General features: G+C 47.0%; 1 protein-coding gene across 1 annotated transcript; it reads left to right on the forward strand.

Annotated features, from left to right (window-relative positions):
* The first annotated feature begins 522 nt into the window (after window positions 1-522).
* Window positions 523-21,534, forward strand: cds1 (CDP-diacylglycerol synthase (phosphatidate cytidylyltransferase) 1). The gene is made up of 13 exons (XM_015960240.3): window positions 523-803; window positions 7,983-8,140; window positions 11,734-11,830; window positions 12,529-12,626; window positions 12,972-13,111; window positions 15,036-15,094; window positions 15,680-15,762; window positions 15,962-16,049; window positions 17,065-17,133; window positions 19,974-20,126; window positions 20,228-20,347; window positions 20,447-20,550; window positions 21,208-21,534. The coding sequence occupies exons 1-13, from the start codon at window positions 735-737 to the stop codon at window positions 21,341-21,343; spliced, it is 1,374 nt and encodes a 457-aa protein (XP_015815726.1). The 5' UTR covers window positions 523-734; the 3' UTR covers window positions 21,344-21,534.
* The last annotated feature ends 267 nt before the right edge of the window (window positions 21,535-21,801 follow it).

Genomic DNA, 21,801 nt, shown 5'->3' on the forward strand with positions numbered 1-21,801 from the left:
ATATTCCAAAATTACGCTGATTTGATTTTCACAAATAATAAAAATAAGTTTTATTTTTCATGCCGTGGATGGATTAAAAACCTTTATCTGTGTAGTTATTAAACATCGTGTTCAGGATTGTTCGTTCTTCATATTATTTAAGCTTAATGTAGGTGAATAAAGATTTTAATAGTTATTTAAGTGTCACCACTACTACTGTATGCTTCACCGATTTGATTTTCACAAATAATAAAAATAAGTTGTATTTTTTTATGCCTTGGATAGATTAAAAACCTTTATCTATGTAGTTATTAAGCATCGTGTTCAGGATTGTTCGTTCTTAATATTTATGCTTAATGTAGGTGAATAAAGATTTTAATAGTTATTTAAGTGTCACCACTACTACTTTTTGCTTCACCGAGAAGTTTGTCATTAAAAAAAAGCCTTTATTTTGAAAGATACTACCGGAAAAAGTTTGTTTTTATTGACCAGAACTTTGCGGCAGTAGGAGGAGCGCACGGACTGCGGCGATAAACAAACACGGGCTGCCGGGTCAGAGCGTCCGGTGGATTCCTGTTGTCGGAACCAGCTGAGTCTGACATTCCTCCCGGACCGTGTTTGGGCCAGAACCAAGCACACAAATCCAGACTCTGTTCGGGAAACCTGTCGGTTTGTGGCTCGCGCCGCCTCTCCTGCCTGCCCTCTGAGGCGGCTTATGTGACACATTAACGTCCCGTCGGAGAAACGAGCGGATCATGACGGAGCTGAGGAAGCGAGGCGGCGGCGGCGGAGACCCGGACAGCACCGACAATATCAGCGACAAGGTAAAGCACACAGGAGCCGGGACCACCGTCACACCTCGCCCTGAAAACGAGTCGGGCCGGTTGCTGTCAGCCGAAGCTAGCCGGGCCGGTTAGCTGTCCGGTTAATCCTGTTAGAAACCACCTCACGGTCCCGGAACGAACTCTGGAACGGCTCGCCTTAGGTGTTGCGTTCACGGGCTTTCTAGAGCGGAGGATTTCACAAAATTTATCATCGTCTTCAGGAAAAGTCACGTCAAATCAAAGCAGCTGAAGGCCAGTTAATGCGTCATCGCGGTTCTGATAAAAATAGAATAGTAAGGAATTAATTCTAAAAGCTCATTTCCACTACTGCCGCGAGAGAAAAGCACCAGACTGCTTCTAACAGCATGATTACTGGAGTAACGTTATGGTGGAGCTGATCAGACCGAAACTTGTTATGAACCTGCTGTGATGACGTAAGGGATCAGACTGGGATGACTAGGGTCCTCCAGGATGAAGGAGACGTGTGGTGTAACAAGATAACTCGGGCTCTAAACCTAACTAGTTGTTTTAAGATCGCAGCTAGTTAAAGATGGAATTAGCTGGATTTCAGTTTGAGAGCCTGGAGGGTTTTTGTTGTTTCACCAGTTAAACACGAGTGTGACGTTCTTGTGCTTCCATCACCCTGAATAAAACCTGAATCCTCCCTGATGGTTGGTGACCTTTATTATAATGTTGTAAAGGGAACAGAGAGAAGCTTGTTTTAATACAACTTAATGATTTTATCAACCACCAACATGTCCTAGAGAAATTTCAGTCTGGTTTTAGGGTGAACCACAGCACTGAGACGGCCCTTCTGAAGATTTTAAATGATTTTAGAACAAATTCTGATGCTCGGAGGGCAACAGTGTTGGTTCTGCTGGATCTAAGTGCTGCCTTTGATACAGTAGACCACACTATTCTTTTAACCCGTTTAAAACAGATCGGCCTCTCTGGTGTTGTTCACAGTTGGTTTACTTCCTACCTCACAGACAGGACTTTTATGGTGAGTCTGGATACCTGTTCCTCTGGGGTCCACAGCATCACATGCGGGGTGCCTCAGGGATCAATTCTAGGCCCAGTACTTTTTAACCTCTATATGCTCCCTCTGGGCAGCGTCATCAGGAGACATGGGGTGAATTTCCACAGTTACGCTGATGATACACAGTTGTACATCTCCGTGTCTCCTGATGACGCTCAGCCAATGGAAACACTTTTTAATTGCATTTTAGATATTAAATCATGGATGACTGAAAACTTTCTCCAGCTCAACCAGGGCAAAACTGAAGTTTTAGTCATCGGTCCTGAGGCCCAGAGAGAGAAACTTTTACCTAAACTACAATCAATGTCTTTTTATCCATCACTACAAGTGAAGAATCTGGGTGTTATTTTCGACTCTGAGCTGACTTTTATCCCCCATATTAAAAACATCACAAAAATAGGTTTTTACCATCTTAAGAATATCGCCAGAGTCTGCCCCATTCTCTCTCGGGCCAATACGGAGACGCTAGTGCATGCTTTTGTAACCAGTAGAATTGATTACTGCAATGCCCTGCTTTCTGGTCTTCCCAAAAAGAGCATCTCAGGTTTACAACTTTTACAAAACTCAGCAGCACGTGTCCTGATGAAGACCAGGAAGCGGGAGCACATCACTCCGGTTTTAAAATCACTGCACTGGCTCCCCGTATGTTTCAGGATTGATTTTAAGGTTCTTTTAATGGTTTTTAAGTGTCTTAATGGTCTTGGGCCTTCTTATCTTTCAGAACTGCTTTTACTGTATAAACCCTCGCGGTCTCTGCGCTCCTCTGGCAGCCGTCTCCTAGTTATCCCTAAAGTTAAGACTCACACCCACGGCGAGGCGTCCTTCAAGTATTACAGCCCTCGCCTTTGGAACGGGCTGCCGGAGGACCTCAGGTCCGAAGGGAACATCCAGGCTTTTAAGAATAGGCTCAAGACCCACCTTTTTAGCTTAGCTTTTAACTGATTACTATTTATCTATAAATACATATTTATCTCTTTTATTATTTTTATCATTTTATATACATCTTAGTGTTTTTATATGATTATGTTTTCTTTTACTATCTTTATAATCACTTTTTATCAGTTACTTTTTATCATTATTAGCTTTTATTATTTTATATGTTATATATCTTAAATCCTCCAGTGTTTCCTCTGCGGAGCCCTCTGCCTTGGGGCCGGTGGTCAGGGGCGGCGGCGGCCGGGGCGCTCCCCAGGTAGTGCCCGGGCACTGGTGGGGGTTTCTGCCCTACGCCACTGGGCGTCATGGGCCGGTGTCTTGGCTGCTGCCGTGGATCTGTTGCTGCCAGGGCAGATGGCTCCGCTGATGATGTGTCGTTCATTACCTGACCCATCTGAACTCAGCCTATTGTTTCCTCTGGTGTTCACGAGTGTGTGTGTGTGTGTGTGTGTGTGTGCGTGTGTGTGTGTGTGTGTGTGTGTGTGTGTGTGTGTGTGTGTGTGTGTGTGTGCGGGTGATTGTATGTCCACTTTGGAAGTTGGGTGCGGGAGGGGAACTGTAATTTTTAATTGTTTTATACTTGGGGAGGGGGGCTGGGATGGGAATGTGGGATCTATGGGGCCATTTTAATCTGTAAAGCACTTTGAGTTGCATTTTTTGTATGAAAAGTGCTATATAAATAAAGTTGATTTGATTTGATTTAACAACTTGGATATGAAATAACTGAGCTGCAGTTAAAAGGTTGATTTTCTGCAGATCTGCTGTGATTTTCACAGTTCTAGATGGGTTTGTGGGATTTCTCCCACTTCTGGGAAGGCCGCTGTGACGTCCGCAGAACTGTTGCAAACTGTTTATCTCGAGATTTGAGAAACCATGTGTTGAAGGATTTTATTGACTCGTCTGAGTCGAAGCGTCAGCTGTCAGGTTTTAGCTGAAGGCAAGCAGGAAGTCCGATAAGTTGTAGAGAAGGACAAAAAAAAGTAAAAAGATTAAGAATCCAAGTTTCTTACAGCTCCAACAGCAAACCCGCAGATGTTGTAATAAAATAAAAAAGGCTAATTTACAATCATGAAGACAATCTAACAGGAATGTGAGGGGTGATGATTATCTGGTGGATCCTGTGAGCAGCAGATGCTTCAGCTCCTACAGACGGGAGGCGAAGACGTGGTGATGACCCGACTGCTGAACATGAAGAAGGGCTCTGAAGACTCTTGAGATGTTCTGGTTTTCATCCAGAGTCATTTTTCTGTGATAGAAGCTGCTCTTGACTCATCAGGTCACTTTTGACGCTGCGAAGGAAAGCATGGAGGACGACTGTGTTCCTGTCTGTTGAGACCATGTGACCCAACCAGAGAGGTTGTCATCAGACGGAGATTTAAACCGTATCAGGTTAATTGTGGGATTAAACAGGCGGCTGATATTTTATCTTGGCGATCCCTGAGCACCATAAGTCAGCCGTTTTGGACGGGATCAGCGATTATTCCCATCTTCCTCTTTGCCTCCACCTGACCGCCTCTTTGTGATGTTTTTATGTGATCGCTCGACAGTTGGAACAACGCGGTGCCGCTGGACTGCAGTAAAGCAGTTTTCCTTATCTTTACGTCACTCACAAACCTTGGTTGTCATGGTTACCTGTGACATGCCACCAATCAGCAGGTGTATCTATATGCAGATTAGTCGTAACGCGCTCTGCGTTGACCCTTTAGGGCAGAAGGTTGGTGATCCAGCATCACCTGGGCACCTTTTTGAGACAGGTGTGATTTCTAAAGCAGGAAGTGCGTGTGAGGACACTAGTAGGGTTTCGTTAGAATTCTACACAACGTTTTATAAAGAGGCCCCGGCTCTCTGGTCAGGTGTGCTTTTGAGTTTCTAGATCAGGCTGGAAAAGTTCAGGCGATGACAGTTTAACCTGGGAATGAACAGTATTCCGGAGCTTCCTGTTTTCTGGAGTTCCTCCCAGCTGGCTGCTCTTGCTGCTGAAAACTGAGCTGAAGCTGGCAGGCTGGTGTTTGCTGCTGGTGGAGGAACTTCTCTCACCTGTAAGCAGGTACCAGCACTGCCACCCTACAGGTGTGGCGTCGGGACAAACCGTCTCATCCTAATGTTTTCATCCTGGCTCGTAAATATTAGAAAACGTAGTAGAGTACGTTTTTTGTTGTAGGATTATAATTATTATAATCTGCCGGTATGTCCAGCTTCTAATCTTGCATCCATCCATTCTCGTCCGCTTATCCGGGGTCGGGTCGCAGGGGCAGCAGCCTGAAGCAGGGAGGCCCGGACTTCCCTCTCCCAGCCACTTGGACCAGCTCCTCGGGGGAAATCCTAAGGCGTTCCCTCTGCAGCTGAGAGACATAGTCTCTCCATCGTGTCCTGGGTCTTCCCCTCCCAGTTGTCCGTGCCTGGAAAACCTCACCAGGGAGCCGTCCAGGAGGCATCCTGACTAGGGCTGCCACAAACGACTAGATTAGTAGTCGACTAGTCGTGTCATTCATAAAGTGTAGCTTGTTGCACCAGGATTCACTACCATACCATCATTAGCTTCTAGTCTGAAGTGTGATCAGCTAGGTGCCTTCTAATAAAGACGACGATGGCTTAGCAACGCCTGTATTTCACTTTGTAACCTGTCAACACAAATGCTGCAGTCAGGTGGAGGTAGGCTCCTGAAACCAAAAATAAACTGCACACAAAAACGACTCCTGCTCATAAACGTGTCCAAGTAAAACCGTCACTGGCCAGGAAACAAACTCGTCCGTTGGAGAGGAGAAGCGTGGTTTTAACTCCAACGTAGCGGGATTAACGAATCATTAGTGTTCGTAACGTTGGAGCAATTACGTGACGTAGAAGCGTGTTCTAACGGTAATCCGGTCATCACCGCCACTGCTGTTGATGTCAGCAGCTAACACGAGGTAGTTAGCTTACAGAGGTGACTCTTTGTTCTCGTCCAGGACGTTCTTCCTCTTCAGGTGCTCGCGCGTCGCCGATGTGCTCCCGTGAAAGGAGAGTTTCACTTAGCAGAGTTTGCGTTCTACGTGCTTCTCCCAAACTTCTGAGCTACGTTACACTCGCCATGATGCTTCTTTCTCAGGGTTTCTCAGTGGCAGCACTAATTCTGACTAGATGCCCATGTCACCTCAACTGGCTTCTCTCGATGTGGAGGAGCAGCAGATCTACTCCGAGCCCCTCCGTGATCTCGTTCTTTCGGTCACTACCCAAAGCTCGTGACCATAGGTGAGGGTAGGAACGTAGATCGACCGGTAAATCGAGAGCTTCGCCTTCTGACTCAGCTCTCTCTTCACCACGACAGACCGGTACAACGCCCGCATCACTGCAGATGCAGCACCAATCCGCCTATCGATCTCACGCTCCAGTTTTCCCTCACTCGTGAACAAGACCCCAAGATACTTAAAGTCCTCCACTTGGGGCAGGACCTCATCCCTGACCCGGAGAAGGCATTCTACCCTTTTCTGACTCAAGACCATGGTCTCAGATTTAGAGGAGCTGATTCTCATCCCAGCTGCTTCACACTCGGCTGCGAACCGCTCCAGTTTGAGTCCATCATCCTGCATCCAGTTAAACAAAAGCCTGTCAGTAATGTGTGTCTGCAATGTTTTGAAGCTACTGTATAAAAACTACGCCCCTGAGTGTTTCTTTCTTTCCACATTTAGAGATGCTTCATGCAAAACTAAAATAATAATCATAGCAAGAATTGAGGCAGATTAACTCAAACATTTTCTAAAGATGATGTCATTCCGACTTTTTTCCTTCTTTAGTCAAAAAGAGCAGCTCTGAGTTCATTCTGACTGCAGGAGACATTTTCCCTCATTAAAGCGGAGAAAAAAGCCACGTTAGCATCTCTAATCCCTCGTCTTTCACCGCTCCCTGAGCTGACCCTGACGACCCCACCTCACTCACCACATTAGCAGCGTCCGGGTAAAACCACCCATGAAAGGTAATTCCAGGATCTCAGACGAGCCTTGGAGGAAGTGAGCTGGGTTTAAAAGTAGCTCTGATTACGGAGGAAACTCCTTTCCTCTCACCTGGGTAACGTTTGGAAATGATTGTGGTTCAAATCTGAGTGAGTAAATCTGGTTTCATCATTTAAAGGTGAAACATCCTGATAGATGAGATGTTTTAGTGTCTGATTCATCTGACCGTCCAGCTCCACCACACTCTAATCTGATGTTCTACCAACTTCTCAGGTCTGTTGTTCTGGGGCGGGGCGGGTGCAGCTGGACCCAGGACAAAATGATCCACACCAGGATTTCTCTTTTTCCTTTGCACTTCTGACCCCCTCTGACCTTTGGCCCTGGACAACACACCCGCTCATCCCCCCCCCCCCCCCCCCCCCCCCCCCCCCGAGCCTGGGTACAGGTGATGGTAACACGAGGGTTTCCTCAGTAAAGCCTCTGGCTTCCTGTGGTGTGTTGATGTATTTGACTTGAATCCCTGTCAAATTTAGAACACACCTGTTCTGTAGACTCCTCCCCCTCGCAGGTGAGAGGTTAAACTCTGACCTATTAAATTAGCATCTGCACAGCCCTTTGGTCCTGCTGGACTTTACCTACATTTACCTGTTTGCAAATCTACAAAAGGACTGAGCAGCCTGCTGCCAAGGTGTGTGTGTGTGTGTGTGTGTGTGTGTGTGTGTGGGGGGGGGTTAAGGTTAGTTATTTCCTCATTAATATTCATGATATTTAAATGCCTCTCCTCTGATTGGTCAGCGCCAACGTGACACCTTTCATTCCTGGGCAAAAGTGCAACGTTGTTGTTTTTCTTCACTAATGACTGGAGCCTGAAGGAGTTCCTCCATGTTGTGGAGTTGCTAATGCTAACGGCTAGCTTCTACTAATCAAGACGTGCTCATCCCTCCTTCCTGTGGGCGGTCCCTAACCTAGGTGGGTGGAGCTATGACTGCTAATGTTCCCTGTCACGTAGAAGAGACTGGCCTTTTCTGAACAGATTGTTTTCTGGTCTCGTGGCTGATGGAGGAGTCGGGGGTGGAGAACATTTTCATGCCCAGTGTGCATGTGAGACCATTATGACACGGTTTCTATGGAAACCAGACCAACAGAAAGGTTGTGATTCATTCACAGCTGATCTGGGTGCAGCATGTCTACTCGTGAGCGCTGACAGATGACAGATGTGAGATCGTGTATTTTATTTTTCAGAAGACTCACACATCTTTTTTTGTGTTTTTTGTGCAGGAAGCTGATGGCGAAGACCGGCTGGGCCTGTCGGGCGACGCTGAGGGAGAATGTGATGTTGACTCCAAAACAGACACTCCAGATGTTCCTGTGTCCACAGCAGACACCGACAACACTCCGGAATGTTTGACCAAAGCTCTGGAAGGGCTGCCACCCAGGTACAGAAGGACTGGGGCTCTGATAACCTTCCACCAAGAGTTGATTTGATGCTGGATCTGTTGAGGGAAGCCACGTTGGGCTTGGTTCAGTCTGACTCCCGACGGGCTGGTGGAACGTTTCAGCTGCTGTTGGCACAGGAACATGGAGGTCATTTGATAACATACAGAAATAACTCAATAACAAACTAAAAACATGAATATTAATCCTGCAAGCACTGGTGGTAGCTTTTCTTCAGCCAAAAGGCTCTTCTAAAGTGTTTTTATGTGGGTGCACGCCTTTAGGAAGCAGGAGCATCATTTACCGCAGGAGAAACTGGAAAAGTGTTTATGTTAGGAATCCAACCTAAAGGTGAAGCTAACTTATGAGACAGACTCATTCCTGTATACGATTATGGCTCGCAGCTGACGAAAACTTCATTCTTCCCCAAAATTCCACTATCTCCGCCCCGCTCCGGCACGAACGGTCCCGTTGTAGTCAGTCAGAGCTGTTCCACTACTGCGCCCGCCGTTCCGCCATCCGGCAAAAATAGGATCGATTCTATTTTCGCCGGACGCCGGAGCACCTCCGCAGTCAATGGACAGAAATCACAACCGCCCAGCAGGAAAGGGAGCAAGCACAGCTTCCATTATGTCACAATAAATCGATAAATAAAAGGCGTTTTTCGTTTCATTTGCCCATGTTTAACAACTTTTAACAACTATCAATGGCGGCTGAACTTTAAATGCACAAAATAAGCCATAAATACAGTTTCCACTATCAAAGTAGTCACACTTTGTTGATCCAAACACTGCTGATCTCTCAACACAAATGATGGGCAGATTCAACAGTTCATGTCGATGCTTCTCCCACACAACGGGTGTTTGGATCTAACTTCCGCGTTTATTGCTCAGACTGTATCGCAAGATCTCGAAAATCCTGCGCATGCTTGTTTGCGCACCTCAGGTCTCCGCACCGGGGCGGAGCCGTTGTAGAGCGGGAATAGTATAATTCGAGTTCGGAAGCGAGCGGCAGCGGAAAGTGGGGGCGGAGCGGAGATAGTGGAATTTCAGACGGCTAGATTAGTGAGAAAGGTTCAGTGTTCCAGACTGCAGTCAGCTGATGAAGCCAGAACAGCTGCAGAGGGTTCCTGAGCCTTCAGACGGTCTGAGCTGGATGCTGTTCCACCTGTCAGAGGAGCATTAGGATGTCTAAGGTCAAAGTTCAGAGACGCTCTAGTTAGAGCAGCAGCAGCTCAGGAGGTAGAGCGGGTTGTGGTGGGTTGCTGGTTCAATCCTGGCTCCCGCCAGAGAAAGCTGCTGTTGTGTCCTTGGGCAAGACGCCTAACCCACCTTGCCTGCTGGTGGTGGTGGGAAGGGCTGGCGGCGCCTGTGCTTAGCAGCCTCGCCTCTGTCGGCGGGCAGCTGCAGCTACGTCGTAGCTCATCCCCACCAGCGTGTGAGTGGGTGAATGATCTCTGTAGTAAAGAGCTCTGGAGTCCTCTGACTCAGAGACCGGTGTGGGTCATTTATCACATAGTTACTCATCTGGTTTGATTTGTGGCTGACAATCACGCATCAAGTTACTATTACTTAGTTACATTACTTTGTTGTCACCAAAGTCAGGAGCGATGCTCCTGACAATGAAATGCGTCTACGTTTCTGTTCATTCAGAGCCAACCGTTTCGTTCTCACGTGAAATCTTTTTCCAGATGTTTAGATGCTTTTCTAGAGTCTCCGGTTACGTAAACACAAAGGAGGCCTGTTTGTTATCCTGTAGTGAAGCAGAGGTGTGTGACAGCAGGGTTGCCCCCTGTAGGAGGGGTCTGCAGCAGCGTTTTTCATGATGCAGCTGTTTTCATCCATTCATTCAATTCAATTCAAAGACACTTTATTAATCCCAGAGGGAAGTTAGAGTTTCAGTGCACACAATTCCGAGATCAGCCTCACAGGCTCAGGGGCACCAGATTCAGATAAGAACTGGTTTTGGGGCCAGACAGAGAAAATTTCCTCTCTGTCTGAAAGTTCTGTTGGTCTCCAACCCCTCTCGATCCAATAATGACGTAGTTAATAAATCCGTGCCGTCCCGTCAACTTTCTCCTTGATGGAATCCACCTTCTGTGCCAGAGTCTGAATCTCAGCCAAAGTTCCAAGCTCACGACTCATCTCGACAATTATATGAGTTTGTGAGTTCACAGCGTGGTGTAATCCACCCCTGAGCTTCAGCAGCCTTTAACTCTGCTGCTGTGCAGCTTTTAGCCCTTTCCTCCCTTTTGTTCTGAATTCAGACCAGCGGGCCTCAGAGCTCCAAACGGTGGGCCACAGCAGGTGCTGCAGGAACGCCTCCTGGGTCCAAACGGGCTCCAGATGTGTCTGCAGCAGCGCTGCTGCTGGTAACCAGTAACAGGCACAGGCCAGTGTGTTTAATAACCCAGTTAACCTGAGGACATTACAAACCAGTCTAAAGGCAGCACTTAAAGGGACTTAACGGAGTTTTGAATTTTTATGCTCGCGATTGCCCCCTCAGGCCAAAAGCGTAACGGCAGCTTCAATAGGAGGCTCGTGCACGAGGCGCGCATGCTGTACGTGCACACTCCTTAACGAAAATAACAGCTGAGTCAGTCCCGTGTGTGTGTGTGTGGCCCAGAGGACAGAGGACAGGAGAACACGCAGCTAATTAATTACATAATTTGGTTCTGTACCTTTCTCTTCAGCACAGCCGACAAAGGTTTATGATGGGTCAGTCCTCCTGCATGCTCAGATCGTTCCCTTCCCTTGCTTGAAAAATTTTTCCAAAATAAAAGTTGAACCCACATCTTTTTTATCTGTGAATTCAATGCCGTTCGGCGAGTTTCAAATAAAAATTTGGGCATCTTACTGTAAAAAATTATACCATTAATGTAAAAAAGAAACTCTAAATAAACTATGTTCACACCCAGAATCAAACCCAGGTCTTCTCACGAGAGTCCGACATCTTACTAGGTGAGCTAAAGCACCAATGACGTCCTTTGTATCTGTAACATTTATATCCTTGATGACAGCTGAAACAACGTTCAAAGAACGATTCGGAGTGAAAATGGCTATTTTGTTGCTAATTAGCAGGAAATATCTAGAAGAAAGTTCTACAGAAAGTAGCTAAGGGTCCTCAGAAATGTAGCTAGCTTTGTCACTAGGAGTTAGGAACAGCGACAAAGTGGCACTGCCTCTCTCTCTGCTGCTAAAGCTACGGATAGCAAATGCTACGGGCGATGCCTGAGCGTGAACGCGCGTGAAGCAGCCTGCTCGACCCGAGCATCTCTCTTTTTCTGTGATTTTACAGAAAAACAGGCAATCACAGTAAAAATGCTAGGGCTCATTCTACAGGACCAGGGCATTGCAGGAGAATGTATGAAGAAGACATTTATTATTTCTATACATGTTTTGGCTGTCAAACTTCCATAATGCCCCTTTAAACCATCAGAGGCCAATAAAAATCTTTTTCTATTATAAAATAAACAACTGGTTTTTCCTTCACCCAGTTCTGGTCTGAGGTCAGGCTTAAACCAGCCGGCTGACCCTGTTGTCACCTGCGTTATCGACGCAAAACCTTAAACTGGAGGTGGTTGTATTCCCTACAGGTGGAAGAATTACTGGATACGAGGAGTTTTGTCCATTCCCATGATTTCAAGCTTTTTCCTCATCACCTACATGGGACCCATAGCTCTTATCGTTGCGGTGAGTCACTTATAAGGTGCGGTTCACTGAAAAACCATGTTTTAATAATTATCTGTGATTCTAATGAGTGTTTACTGCAGGCTGAACATGAAAATAGTCTCCTACACCTATCAGCTGCAGTGGCTTGTGGTAGAAAACAGACGGTGAAACTCTAGGATAGAAAATCCTGACAGATCTACGTCACACTGTCACTAACATTCATGGACTCACCCATCTGGACTCACGACGGGGAAGGCTGTTGTTGGTTTAGTCCAGGAAACAGCAGAGAACATCTCTGCTAGTAGGAGCTAACGTTAGCATTAGCAAGTCCACCACACACCAGAACTCCTCCAGGCTTGTGTTATTTGTGGAGATGAAACATCAACGTTGCAGAGAAAACAGAGTCAGTGGTAGTCGTGTTGCTGTTAGCCAATCAGAGGAGAGATGTCCACATATCAGGAAGTAAGACTCCATATCCTGTCATCTGAAGCTCAGCTGTGATGTGACTCACTTCTAGTTCCTGAAACAGGAGCGCCAGAGCTTTTTCTCATAGAGCTCCTCTCACAAGACATTCATCTATAGTAGAGAGCACTGCAGTTGTGTTGATTAGATGAGTGAACCACACCTTTAACTGGTATTCATGAGCAACAGAAAAGATAGTTTCTTAGTTCAAAAAGGTTTTCTGGGAACCGTACCCTGACCCAGTTTGTTTGCTGCAGGTCATGGGTGTCCAGATCAAGTGTTTCCATGAAATCATCACCATCGGCTACAGAGTCTACCATTCCTACGAGCTGCCCTGGTTCAGGACTCTGAGCTGGTGAGTCGGTAAAGAAACAACGATGGACAATTTGAGTGAGTGAGTGAGTGAGTGAGTGAGTGAGTGAGTGAGTGAGTGAGTGAGTGACTAGGTGAAAGCTGTCTCTTACTTCCAGCACAGCAGTGATCTTTGCTCTGTGCTACACACACACACACACACACACACACCACACACACACACACACACACACGCACGCACGCACGCGCGCACACACACACACACACACACACCAGGTCAACGTACACTGGGTCAGAAACACTTACACCAGTATAATCTCGGATTGTTTGGTCCTTTAGTCATAAATTAAGTGTAGAGTAACTGACCCCTCCCCTTTTTCCTGCTCAGGTACTTCCTGATTTGTGTCAACTACTTCTTCTATGGTGAGACTGTTGCAGATTACTTCGGGGGTTTGGTGCAGAGGGAGGAGCCTCTGCAGTTCTTGGCTCGCTATCACCGCTTCATTTCCTTCGCTTTGTATCTGGCAGGTGAGACTGTCCTTGGAGACAACGTGACTTCTGTGTCTGCAGAGAACACACACACACGCACACACACGCATGCACACACACAAAAGCAGATGCATGCACACACACACGGGCAGACACATGAACACACACACACACAAAAGCAGATGCATGCACACACACAAAAGCAGATGCATGCACACACACGGGCAGACACATGATTACACACACACACACACAATCAAAAGCAGACACATGTACACACACACACACACACACACGGGCAGGCACATGAACACACACACACACACACACACACACACACACACACACGGGCAGACACATGATTACACACACACACACACAATCAAAAGCAGACACATGTACACACACACACACACACACACGGGCAGACACATGATTACACACACACACACACAATCAAAAGCAGACACATGTACACACACACACACACACACGGGCAGGCACATGAACACACACACACTCACACACACACACACAAACAAAAGCAGACACATGAACACACACACACACACACACAATCAAAAGCAGACACGTACACACACACACGGGCAGACACATGAACACACACACACACACACACAATCAAAAGCAGACACATGTACACACACACACACGGGCAGACACATGAACACACACACACACACAAACAAAAGCAGACACATGCACACACACACACATGGGCAGACACATGAACACACACACACACACACACAAACAAAAGCAGACACATGTACACACACACACACACACACACACAAACAAACAAAAGCAGACACATGTACACACACACACATGGGCAGACACATGAACACACACACACACACACACACAATCAAAAGCAGACACATGTACACACACACACATGGGCAGACACATGAACACACACACACACACACACAATCAAAAGCAGACACATGTACACACACACACATGGGCAGACACATGAACACACACACACACACACAATCAAAAGCAGACACATGTACACACACACACAAACAAAAGCAGATGCATGCACACACACACACATGGGCAGACACACATGAACACACACACACACACACACACACACAAACAAAAGCAGACGCATGTACACACACACACAAACAAAAGCAGACGCATGTACACACACACACAAACAAAAGCAGACGCATGTACACACACACACAAACAAAAGCAGACGCATGTACACACACACACAAACAAAAGCAGACGCATGTACACACACACACAAACAAAAGCAGACGCATGTACACACACACACATGGGCAGACACATGTACACACACACACACACAAACAAAAGCAGACGCATGTACACACACACACATGGGCAGACACATGTACACACACACACATGGGCAGACACACATGAACACACACACACACACACAAACAAAAGCAGACGCATGTACACACACACACCCAAAAGCTGAGGAATATTTCTGAGGAAACGGAACAAAAGCTAAATTTACAAACTACAGATTTTGTCTTTTTTTTTCTACAGATGTTTTAGAATTTTACAGTTTATTTAAAAACCCCAAAAAAAGTCATCGGCCGTTTTTGTTTATATGTATGTCGATGGTTTTTTCATAATTATTCAGAGTTTCTTCCACTTCTGTCGGTTAATGTGATAGATTAATATTAATATTAAACCCAGGTTACACGCCCGCTGATCAGAAAACCCCGCTTTGTCTCCTTCTGCCTTCTGGGGACGTTTCGCGGTTGGCGTGGATGAAATCTGCTCCGTCCGCCAGTTTGATGGAAACGGCGCGTCGGTTGTAATCCGGGTCGGATCAGATCTGAATGATTCAATAACAGTTTAGGCTGATTTAATCCCGTCTCCTGCAGCACCTGAACTGTTTCTTCCAGATGTTGACAGCATGTTGTTTACTCTTCCACAGGTTTCTGCATGTTTGTGCTGAGTTTAGTGAAGAAACATTACCGCCTGCAGTTTTACATGGTGTGTATCAGTAACACTAACCCCTAGCCCTCCTGCATTCATCATCTTTCACAGGATTAGGATTTTATGATGTTTTAGCTTGCCGTAAACCCATTATTGGCATTACTCATAGATTAGGAGCTAACCCTAGCTTCATTAAAGTCATTTGCTTCTCTTTTGTTTCCTTGTGCCTCGTTTTATTAATCCAAACATTTGATTTTATTTTCATTGTCATTTTGTAAAATAGTGAGCAAAAGGTACTTTTAAGTAAGACAACGTGGAGTGTCCAACCCTGGTCCTCGAGGACACGGCCTGGACACTCCTGTCCCACTTTCTCCATGAACATGATGACCGCGGTCCTCCACAACCATCTGCAGGTTCTGCTAGGCAGCAATGCTCTCTTTGCTCTGACTGGCTGCGATGTTCCTGTCTTTCATGTGCATGCATTTTCCCACAATTCCCGTGTGACTGTAACTCCGCCCATCGTCCACCTGCCCCCGTCGTTCTGTCCGGATGTTTTTTCCGTCTGATTCCTGTGATTCTGACACAAGCTCACCTGTGAGCAGCGTTCCAGTGAATCTGTGGTGTTTGTGTTTGCCATTCCAGTTTGCTTGGACCCATGTGACCCTGTTGATTGTGGTAACTCAGTCCCACCTTGTCATTCAGAACCTGTTTGAAGGAATGATCTGGTAAGCAGGACACAGGCGGATCAGAAGAATCCGCCATGTTGTCTCCGTGTCGTCACAAGTTTGTGCTCACTGTTGTGTTGCTCTTTGTTTTGATTTTTATGCAGCAAATTCAGCAAAAATCCGTTTAAGAACCAGTTTTAACTTTAATAAACTTTCAAAGATGGAGAAGTTTTGTGTGTGACCTGAATTCCTTCTGCAGGTTTATCGTTCCCATCTCCATCGTGATCTGCAACGACATCATGGCTTACCTGTTTGGATTCTTCTTTGGGAGAACTCCGCTTATAAAGGTCAGACTTGTCTCTCCCTGTAGGAGAGAGCCCTCCCGGGCTTTTCATGGAGGGAAAGGTGTGGGTAATGTGATTTTAGGGGAACGTACGTGCTGGGTGTTGTTATAAGATCTGCATCAGAGCGAGGACAAGCCTACAGGTGATTGGCACCATGGAGACGTCGTTTCTTCCGAAAATTTGAGTTTTCTTATTTTCTGACATTTAAACAACCCACAAACAAAATGCTGGGATGCGTGAAATCTCACCTCCACCCATCCCATAACGTAACCCTAGATTCCCATCAGAGCCCCATGAAGGAAAACGGAGCGCACGCCAGCAGCTGACTGACTTCTGCGATTTCCGAAGGAATCGCGGTCACATCCTGACTCGGTCTCTGAGCACTCCTGACAATAAAATCCAACAATTCCTGCAGATTAAACTCTTCTGCAGGAAGACTGGACAGGGATCCTGTTCCTCTTGCAGACAAAAAAACCCACTTTTTTGATTCTATGCTTTATTGAAAGTGCAGGCTAGAAAAGAAATCACTTCTTCACAGCTGTGGAGGTTAAACGACCTGCTAGCTACAGGGAGAGACCAGGTGTTAGTGTTTGCAGTCCAGGGAGGAGCGCTCCGGACGTGAGACTACCTGGATAGGGAGAAGTGGACAGTGATGATGCAGCAGCAACCCACCCAGGCTTCTGCAATAGCTTAGCAGGGCTGAAGAGAAGCTGAAGGAGAAGAATGCATGCGTTAGGCCGAAACCTGCTTTGTTTAGTAAAATACCAAAAGACTAGTTTATGTGGTAAAAACACTCCCAGAACCCTCAGTTACTATAATCCATGGGTAGGTAATCCTAGTCCAGCATGTTTTGATAGCTTCCCTGCTCCAGGACTAAAACACGCTGGGCCAGGATGGTCCTAGTAGAACCAGTAAAGCTGGATGCTGCTGTAGAACGGGTTTTTTCCTCAGATGTTCGATGGTTTAAGCAAACTCACCCGATGATGTTAAAGGTGACTCTTCTGTTGTTTGACTGCAGCTCTCACCCAAGAAGACCTGGGAGGGCTTCATCGGGGGCTTTTTCTCCACCGTGATCATCGGATTCATTGTGAGTTCACCATTTTATTCCTTCTCCAAAGATGCCGTTTTGGTTTCCTCTCCAGTTTAATGACATCGATCCTCAATAAAGTCTGTGATTCAGACGAGTTTGGAGCTCTGACTAAATCAACCCCGAGTTTAAAGAGTAACTATGAAACACGGACAATCTGGCGAACTCTGGTGTTCAGAGGTGGTACTGCAACAACAGGACTAATGTTCTAGCCGCTGGGATGTTGGTTCACTGCTGACTCGTTCCAGCACCATGTTCAGAGACGAGTCGTACAGGATATAAGGACTCGTTCCAGCACCATGTTCAGAGACGAGTCATACAGGATATAAGGACTCGTTCCAGCACCAAGTTCAGAGACGAGTCGTACAGGATATAAGGACTCGTTCCAGCACCAAGTTCAGAGACAAGTCGTACAGGATATAAGGACTCGTTCCAGCACCATAATCAGAGACGAGTCGTACAGGATATAAGGACTCGTTCCAGCACCATGTTCAGAGACGAGTCGTACAGGATATAAGGACTCGTTCCAGCACCATGTTCAGACAAGTCGTACAGGATAAGGACTCATTCCAGCACCATGTTCAGAGACGAGTCATACAGGATATAAGGACTCGTTCCAGCACCAAGTTCAGAGACGAGTCGTACAGGATATAAGGATTCGTTCCAGCACCATGTTCAGAGACGAGTCGTACAGGATATAAGGACTCGTTCCAGCACCATGTTCAGAGACGAGTCGTACAGGATATAAGGACTCGTTCCAGCACCATGTTCAGAGACGAGTCGTACAGGATATAAGGACTCGTTCCAGCACCATGTTCAGAGACAAGTCGTACAGGATATAAGGATTCGTTCCAGCACCATGTTCAGACAAGTCGTACAGGATAAGGACTCATTCCAGCACCATGTTCAGAGACGAGTCGTACAGGATATAAGGATTCGTTCCAGCACCATGTTCAGAGACGAGTCGTACAGGATATAAGGACTCGTTCCAGCACCATGTTCAGAGACGAGTCGTACAGGATATAAGGACTCGTTCCAGCACCATGTTCAGAGACGAGTCGTACAGGATATAAGGACTCGTTCCAGCACCATGTTCAGAGACGAGTCGTACAGGATATAAGGACTCGTTCCAGCACCATGTTCAGAGACGAGTCGTACAGGATATAAGGACTCGTTCCAGCACCATGTTCAGAGACAAGTCGTACAGGATATAAGGACTCGTTCCAGCACCATGTTCAGAGAAGAGTCGTACAGGATATAAGGACTCGTTCCAGCACCATGTTCAGAGACGAGTCGTACAGGATATAAGGACTCGTTCCAGCACCATGTTCAGAGACGAGTCGTACAGGATATAAGGACTCGTTCCAGCACCATGTTCAGAGAAGAGTCGTACAGGATATAAGGACTCGTTCCAGCACCATGTTCAGAGACGAGTCGTACAGGATATAAGGATTCGTTCCAGCACCATGTTCAGAGACGAGTCGTACAGGATATAAGGACTCGTTCCAGCACCATGTTCAGAGACGAGTCGTACAGGATATAAGGACTCGTTCCAGCACCATGTTCAGAGAAGAGTCGTACAGGATATAAGGACTCGTTCCAGCACCATGTTCAGAGACGAGTCGTACAGGATATAAGGACTCGTTCCAGCACCATGTTCAGAGACAAGTCGTACAGGATAAAGACTCGTTCCAGCACCATGTTCAGAGACAAGTCGTACAGGATAAGGACTTGTTTCTACTAATAAGTTTATTCTACAACCGTATTTACTGTTCGAACATCTTCTGGGCTCAGAATCAGACAGTCCCAGCGTCACGCAGCCGAGCGGACTGTTTAGCACAACGGTGCCCTCTAGTGGCTGGTGGATGTAAACACAAACACAGCATCGTGCCCGACAGAATAAAATTAGATTATTTGTCTTTTTAAATACGGCTTTAAAAGGAGAAACTGTACACCTCTGAACGTCCCGCGGAGGTAATATTTATATTAACGTCACTGGGTTTCATGTTCCAGATTGACGTTGCCATGGTAACAGACTCTGTGCCCTAAAGCAGCTGTTTTCTTCTATTTTAATACGTTCTGACTGGTGACGGTCTGTTTGCTGCTTTGCTCTAAACACAATAACATATGGGTCTAGAAACGAGACCAGACTATGGCTGTCAGAGAAAATTTCACCAAAATGATCACAGTTTCGTTATCGCAGTATTTTTTTTAACTAACTAAACCCAGAATACCCCCCCCCCCCCCGGAGCCCCGTAATGCATAGCCTTATCTCAGTATGGGGGTTTATATGCTGGCAGTGGGTGCTGCCGCGGCACTAGAGGGCGACTCGTCGCATGCTCCCTCAACCCAAAGTCCTCCCATCACACGTTTCAGCCTGACGCTAGCCAGCCTTGCCTTGACTGCAGAGTTGTGGCTGGTGGTCACACACTTGTCGTGAGATCTGAAGCGACACTTTTTCTGCACGTGCTGCAAACAGGATAACCGGCTTCTATCAGCTGTCCCTCGGCATGCCTTAAATATCCAAACTATGCCCGTACTTCCGTCTTCTTTGAGGGCTGATGGATATCATGAGCGCTGCCGTTTCCTCCTTTTGGTTGTGATCTACAAAGTTCGCATGTGCAGCAGCTTCAGCAGACGAGACGGTGGCTGGAAAGGGACACCGCGGTAATCCGCTGAGATAATATCATTTATAAAACAAAACATAATTACTGTCAACATTTATACGCGACACCGGTTACCGTGACATCCCTACACCAGACCTGTCCTCCTGACTTTTGAAGGCCGAAGACGCGGTCCTGTCTGACTCGCTTGTCCCGTTTGTGTCCCCGTCCCCCCAGATGGCCCACCTCATGTCCCGGTTCCAGTACTTTGTTTGTCCGGTGGAGTTTAACAGCGAGACCAACAGGTTTTCTGTGGAGTGTGAGCCTTCGGACCTGTTTGTGATGCAGGAATACACCCTTCCTGCCGTGCTGCAAAACGCACTCAAATGGGTAAAATTCATGCTTTCATTGGACTTTTAAGGCTTTAAATGACGTTTGACCTGAAGGTGTTGTATCTGCTGTTGCTGCTCGTGGTTTTGTTTCTGTTCTAGGAGACGGTGAACCTTTACCCCTTCGCCATCCACAGCGTATTCCTGTCGTCCTTTGCTTCCCTCATCGGGCCGTTTGGCGGGTTCTTCGCCAGTGGCTTCAAGCGAGCCTTCAAAATCAAAGTGAGGAGCTTGTGAGGTCATCCTGTAAAACGTCATTGCTTAAAAACAAGAGTTTGTGCCATCCGTCTCCGTCTCACACCCGTCTCTCCGTCCCCTCAGGACTTCGCCAGCACCATCCCGGGTCACGGAGGCATCATGGATCGCTTCGACTGTCAGTACCTGATGGCCACATTCACTCACGTCTACATCGGCAGCTTTGTCAGGTAAGACGGGGTCAAAGGTTGGAGTGTTTCTCCCTCAGTTTGGAGAGAGCTGGGTTCAGACCAGCAGCTCTTTAGGAGGTTATCAACCTTCTCACAATCGGTACCGTTCCAGCTGGGACGAGTTTTCCACGGCTGGATCTTCTCTGGGACGTTTCCCAGCAGGGGCGGGTGCAGAGATCTCCCATAAGCCTGTATGGAATCAGTAATAGCGCCATCTTGTGGCCACAGAGTAGTATTGAGCTGTTTACCCTTCTGTCCGATCTGCACTGATCTCTTTTTCTCCAAACTGAGGCTGTTACAGCAGGTGACGTCTGATTCCTCCTAACCTCTTCCCCTCAGAATCTCCGATCCATCTCTTTAATCGGCAGCAGGGCTTTTCTTTAGGAATAAATGTGTGGTGATTCTCCCGACACCACACATTTATGGCTCCTCCCACTCAGGTTGTAGCGCAACACCTCAGCTACAGGACGAACCAATCAGCAGCTTTCATTACGAGCACAAAACCAAGGTTAAAACCTGGAACTTTTTAAAAGTCGCTAAGTTTGTCTAGTGAAATAAATCTGACCACTTTAATGACCTCGCCAGTCCCAGCTCGCTCGTCCGGAAGACTTCCCGTTATCATCCCGGTAACATCTGGAATGTTGTGGCTTTTCGCAGAGGGCCGAACCCCAGCAAGGTGTTTCAGCAGCTGCTGATGCTTCAGCCGGAGCAGCAGCTCGGCATCTTCCACACGCTGCACTCCCATCTGAGAGAGAGGGGCATGCTTCCCCCCGCGGCCACCCAGACGGAATGAGGAGCACGGTGTGTGAGATGCTTCTGATCATGTGGACAAGCACACACTCACACACACACAACACACACACACACACTAGCATTAGGTTGTGTTCAGGTCTCTGTCGTCATCATCATCATCCTGTCCCTGAGTCATCTCTGGAACAAACATAAACATAAACAAGGACAAAAGCTGCTGCATCATCAAGAGTCAGCCAGAGCTGAAGGAACTCCGAAGCACACGGCGGAGCGCACACAGAAGCTTCCACCAGCACAAACCGGGCCCGAGTCACACGGACCTGAACTCCAGCCTGCTGAGATGATGCCAGCAGGGTTCTGGAAGAGGACGCTACGAACGGGTCCTGCATCCTGGTTCAAACCCAAACCTGCAGCATGTAGTTCTGCTTTGGCTCGCCTCCTCAGAGGAACCGTAGCTTCTAGGTTCATTAGGACACAAATATCGGCCAACTTGGTCGGCAT

This window comes from Nothobranchius furzeri, chromosome 10 (assembly GCF_043380555.1).
Source record: "Nothobranchius furzeri strain GRZ-AD chromosome 10, NfurGRZ-RIMD1, whole genome shotgun sequence".
Classification (NCBI taxonomy): Eukaryota; Metazoa; Chordata; class Actinopteri; order Cyprinodontiformes; family Nothobranchiidae; genus Nothobranchius; species Nothobranchius furzeri.